This window comes from Pan troglodytes, chromosome 20, assembly GCF_028858775.2.
Source record: "Pan troglodytes isolate AG18354 chromosome 20, NHGRI_mPanTro3-v2.0_pri, whole genome shotgun sequence".
Taxonomy (NCBI): Eukaryota; Metazoa; Chordata; class Mammalia; order Primates; family Hominidae; genus Pan; species Pan troglodytes.
The window spans coordinates 49,648,072-49,653,228 of NC_072418.2; the positions used below are offsets into that span (position 1 = coordinate 49,648,072).

The 5,157-nt window shown below is 59.1% G+C and overlaps 1 protein-coding gene across 7 annotated transcripts in view; it reads right to left on the reverse strand.

Moving 5' to 3' along the window:
* Window positions 1-3,461, reverse strand: part of PRKD2 (protein kinase D2) — a 43,565-nt gene extending 40,104 nt beyond the window's left edge. For 2 of the 7 annotated variants that reach the window (XM_063801935.1, XM_016936285.3), the window contains exons 1-2: window positions 2,455-2,755; window positions 1,769-2,173 (exon numbers count right to left, since the gene is read on the reverse strand). Coding sequence is in view for 3 of the 7 variants with exons in the window: in XM_016936281.3 (XP_016791770.2) it covers window positions 1,769-2,173; window positions 2,591-2,818 (633 nt within the window). In the remaining 4 variants the exon portion in view is untranslated. Of the gene's footprint in view, window positions 1-49; window positions 2,174-2,454 lie in introns of those variants that run through there. The other 5 variants (XM_016936282.3, XM_016936281.3, XM_054673534.2 and 2 more) reach the window with 5 other exon arrangements.
* Window positions 3,462-5,157: the final 1,696 nt, after the last annotated feature.

Here is a 5,157-nt window from a genome sequence, read left to right on the forward strand (position 1 = left end):
CCCGCCCCCCAGCTTCCTTCCTGGATCTGTCTATTGTTGTCCCAGTTACCTGGCTCCAGGCCCAGCACTGGGGTGGGGCGAGCTGGAAGGAGGACTTTTCGGGGCTCCTGGGAAAGTGGGGGGGGGGCGGGGGACTTGGACTCGAGGGCGCTGGAGATAAGGAGGGCGCCTGCCACCCAATGCTCAAAGGACCCAGGTGTCTGGGTCCTCAGCTTTGGGGGCCTGGGGGCAGGAAATGAAACCTAGTAGAACAGAAAGTGAAACTGCCCCGGTGGGGCCTCGGGAAGGAAGGTACGCGGCCCTAACACACCTGGACCTGGCAGAAAAATAAAACTGGGGTGAAGCCTGAGCGGGGCAGGCTGGGGACTTGAGCACTGGACAAAGAAGTTCACCCAAGGGACAATCTGCCCCCGTACCCCCACTGCCACCAGCTTCCCATGAAGTGGGCTGAGTTGGGGTGGTGAGCTGGGCCTGCTGGATTTAGGCATTTGGTGGGCAAAACCCTATCAGTTCTCACTGCTAAGAGAGAGTCCACAGAAGACCAGGAATGCCTTGGCCCTGACCCCTTGGGAAGTTTTTCTCTAAGCTTCAGTTTCCTTGTCTGTAGAATGGGGGAGCTGGCCCAGTTCCCCACGTTTCTCTGATGCCCAAAGGATTCATTTCCAGGAGTCTGAAAAGATTCTGGAATTTGGATATTTTGGGACTCCAACATGCTCACATTATAGAATTATACATTCTAGATTCCAACCTGGTATCACTATACATTTTAGGATTTCAATAACTTAAATAAGCGGTAATCTAATATTTTAATATTCTAGGAGTCTGACAAGCTAGGACTGTGCTCTTTGAATTCTTTAGAATTCAAGGACCTCATCCATCCAGCATTCCAAAATTCTAACATTTTAACTTTCTAGGATTCAACAATCTAGGAATCTAATATTCCAGCATTTTAATGTTTTACTATTTCACAAACCTAGAATTCTAATATTTGAACACGAACATGGGGGCAATTTAATTGCCTAGGATGCATATTCCAACAAGTTATTATTCTAATATTCTAACGTTTCTACAGTCCAGTACTCCAACACAGAAGCCCACTATTCTTTTAACATTTCACGGTTTAGACGTGGAGTTCCACCTGGTTTCCTCTTGCCATAACACCAGCTGCCCACCCTGGGGACCCTGGTGTCCAAAATTAAGAGTAGGCTAACAGCACTGTGACTAGGAAAGGGAATAGAGTCCCCAGGGTCTGTAGGAGTGCCTGCCCCCTCCACACATATCTCAGGCTTAAGGGAGGGCAGAATTGGGCTCCGAGACCTCACTTGCCCCTGGCAGCTAACTCAAGCACCTGCACCCACACATGTCACCGGATCACCATGGCCAGCCCGGGTTCAATTTCTCCTGTTTCCACCAAATGGGAGGCCCGGGATGGGCCTGGACGTGGAGGTCCGCCGACATCTGCTGCCCCTTCCTCCCCTGTCTACACCTGGCTGGCCCCTCCCTTCCTCCCTGTTTGCTGCAGAAAACAACGACATGCAGGGACATGAAATTTGGGGAGGCCTCTGGGGCACCCCACCCCTGCCCAGTCCTCTCTCAAAGGTATGGTGGGGAGAGGGGCAATGGAGGGGGGCAATGCCCCCTATCCCTCCATCACCCAAAGCTCAGGTCTCCTTCCTCCCTCTTCCGCACACCAGGCCCCAGACCCCTCTGCCAGCGCCCCCTCCTTCAACCTCTCCCCGAGCTGGATCCAGGGAGCCTGCGCCCTCACCTTCTGGTCCACGATGGAACAGGCCAGCTGCTTCACATGAGCCAGCTCGGAGGCGGCGGGCAACAGCACGAACTCGCGGGTCAGCCCGATCTGGATGTGAAAGGAGACCCCGGAACCCGGGGCCGGGATCTGGGGCAGTAGCGGTGGCGGCGACTGCAGCTCTAGGCCGCCGGGGGGCGGAGGAGACCCCGGCCCGGGAGAGCCAGGGAGCCCGGCGGGATAAGAGGGGGCGGCGGCCATGGGGGGAGGCCGGGGACCGGCCGCCTGGAGCCCACCCGGGACCCGGCCGGGGGGCCCCGGGGGACCCTGGGTTCTAGATCCGCGGGATCTCGTGAGCAGGTGGTGGGAGAGCGGGGATCCGAGAAAAGATCTGGCAGGCGGAGGGGACCTGAGGATGGCGGGGTCCTGGGAAGGAGAGAAAGGCACTATAGTGGGTCAGAGGCCCGGAATCCAGGGCTCCCAGAAGATCAGAAAGGAGAAAAGTAGTGGGTTGGAGGTCCCAGCGATTGAGATTCCAAGAAGCCTGAGAGGAAATCTAGTAGGTCGGGGTCACAGGGATCAGGAGAGCCCGCGATTCAAAGGCCCCTTCCCTAAAGGAGGGAGATTGAGAAGGGGGCAGAGGGAATCCCAGGATCCAGTGCTCCAAGAAGAGGATCCCACTCAGAAGGCGGCCCGGGGGAATTCACCTTGGGGGTGGAGGGCAGGAGTCTCTGAGTCGGGGACCGAGTGGATTCCAGAGATAAAGGGGTTCGCAGGGACCCGACCGGCCAGGGGATGGGCAGAGGGGTCCCGAGGGCCGGAGTGGGTAGAAGGGAATCTCACGAGTCGCAGAAGTTGGAGAAAAGTTCGGTCGGGAGCCGTGAGGAAGGGGGCGTTGCCGGAGCGGGGTTGGGTGGGGGGCAGGGAGGGTCGCCAGGCGCCAGTAGCTCTTTTCCCCCTCCAAAGTTTAAGTCGGCGGCGGCGGCGGCGGCCCAGGAGGAAGTGTCCGGAGCGACACTGCAGTCGACCAATCGGCGCGGGCCTCGGCGACGTCAGAGAGGGGCGGAGCATGCCGACGGGCCGGGGGCGGAAGGGGAGGGTGGGCCCGGTGCCTCCGAGTTGGGGGCTGGACCTCCGCCTCCAGGGTCCGGGACAAGGGATGGTGTGAGAGATGGAGGGCAGGCAGGCGAGACCAGTTCCTTCCCTGAACACAGCCAAGCCTGGAAAGTTAACTTTTCCCTCCGCTGGACAGGGAGGGGAAACACTATCACCTACCGCTAGTCGCAGGCGTCGGGCTTGGAGGCCACTGGCCCTTTAAGGAGGGGAGCCCTCTCCGGCAGGCGTCCGGCGCCCATGGCAGGGGACGGGTGGGAAATCGGTATCAGGTCCCGGCCCGCTCTCTGGGTTCGGCCTCTCTGTTCTCCGAGCGTCACCCCTGCCCTCCCCGCCGCGTCCCAGCCCAGGGAAGGGGGTGCTGCAGAGCGTCCCCCCGCCCCAGCCCATTTAACACATGGAAAGACCAAGGCCTCCAGATGGGTAGGAAGGGCTCGCCTTAGGTCTGTCTCCAGCGATGGTGGGCAAGGTGCATGGCGCTAACTGGATGGGTGGGGAGGGTCCATCCCCCCGCCCACCCCAACCCCGCCTTAGGATAGTGTGGGGCTGCCCCGAGGGAGGACAGCACACCCATACCACTTCATAGATGCAGTGTGTCTCCTGGGGATGTGGAGTACGTGTGCGTGTCTTTCTCTCCATGTGACTTTAGGTGAGTGGCTTCTCTGTGAGCCTCAGTCCCTCCATCTGTTGGGACTGTAATAGGACTGACCCCACATGGGATGGTGGGAGCCGACGCCATGGTATACGGGTGCCTGGAAACGCAGCAGCTCAGTAAGAGGTGGTTGTCTCTGATAATATGCGGAAAGGGGTGGCCACCTCCAGCACTCAGGCTTTGATGGGTGGGCACACCCATTCAGTCACCCAGCAAGTATCTGTGAGGACCTACTGGGTGCTGGGTGGGCCCTGCTGTAAAACTCCAGCGGCTACAGGGGTCAGGCTTGATCTCTCCTCCCCAGCTAATAATCAAATAGTGGCTACCATTTAGTTTACACAGAATAAGCTGAAGCCTCAGACAAGCAAAACGTCTTGCCCAAGATCCCAGAGTGAAGTTGCTTGAGGGAAGCTGCCCCACCCACCCCTTTGATTGACAAGTCAAGGCCTAGGTTTGAGCTCTAAGAGAAGGGCCACCTGTCTGGCTGGGATGCTGGCAGGACTGGAAACGGCAGGGCTGGCTGGGGATGGGGGCTGCCAGAAGAGCCCCTCTTCCTGGTGTACGGCCGTTGGGGGTAGCTGAGGTCGGTACAGTATCGATTCTGTCACCACATCCGGGGGCTGGGGCTGAGGAAGGAAGTCTGAGGCTGGAGTGAAAACCCAAACCACCACCTGGGGAACTGCATCGAGCCCAGAGGGATGGGCAGGGAGCACACCACGTGGAGCCCACGCAGGCTCCCCTTGGCGTCACCTAAGGGCCTCCTGCCCACCTGCACCCTTTTTCCTGAGGGGCAGATGACTGTCCCAGCAAAACGCTGCCATGTCCTGAGTGTCCAGACAGCGGCCTCCATCCTTTCTCGTATGTTCACTGGGGCCTGCTGGGGGACTGGGGCACAGCCCTTTACAACCCAGGAACTGGGCATTAGTGCCCTGTGGCAGAGGTGCTAGGATTACCGAGGACGTCTGGCTGGTAGGTGGTGGAAGCCTCCTCAAGACAGGAGCAGCGGTCCCCTCCGTCTCATCTGGAGCATGTGGACACCTGCTCCCTCTTTTTAAGGCTGTGGACCCAGTGAAATGCCATGTAAAGCACTTAGTACAGTAGACATGGACCACTGAGAAGGGAAAGGAGGGACGCATCAGGACATGAGCCACGAGGGCTCGGGCACCTGCGGCACCTCCTCCCAGCATGGAGGAGCCTGCAGCTTGCGCCCCAAAGCCATCATCCTCCACTGGCAGGTGCAGGCTTTTCCCTCCCTGCTCCTTGTGGGCCTGGGATGGGAACAGGAAGGGGGTTTACGTCCTCTGGGCACCAGCCCTTTGGCCTCGCCACCACCCTCACACATCCCAGGCGGGGCTGAGGCTTCAGCTGGACTGTCATCATAGTATCTGCTCCCCAGGGCTCTACCCCTGGGGAGGGAGCACTTAGGGACAGAAAGAAAGGGCACAAGGAGATTCGGTCCAGTGCCTCCACTTCTCTCCACCCACACCCCACCCAAGCTCTGGGCCCGTCTCCGGCCCCTGCTGCCCTACCACAAAACCCCAACCCATCATATCCCCTCTCTCCAAACTCCACCCAACCCAGGCAGAGCCGGTCACTCCTCCCCCAAAGTCCCCAGTGCCCTCAACAGATGGCACCGTCACCCATC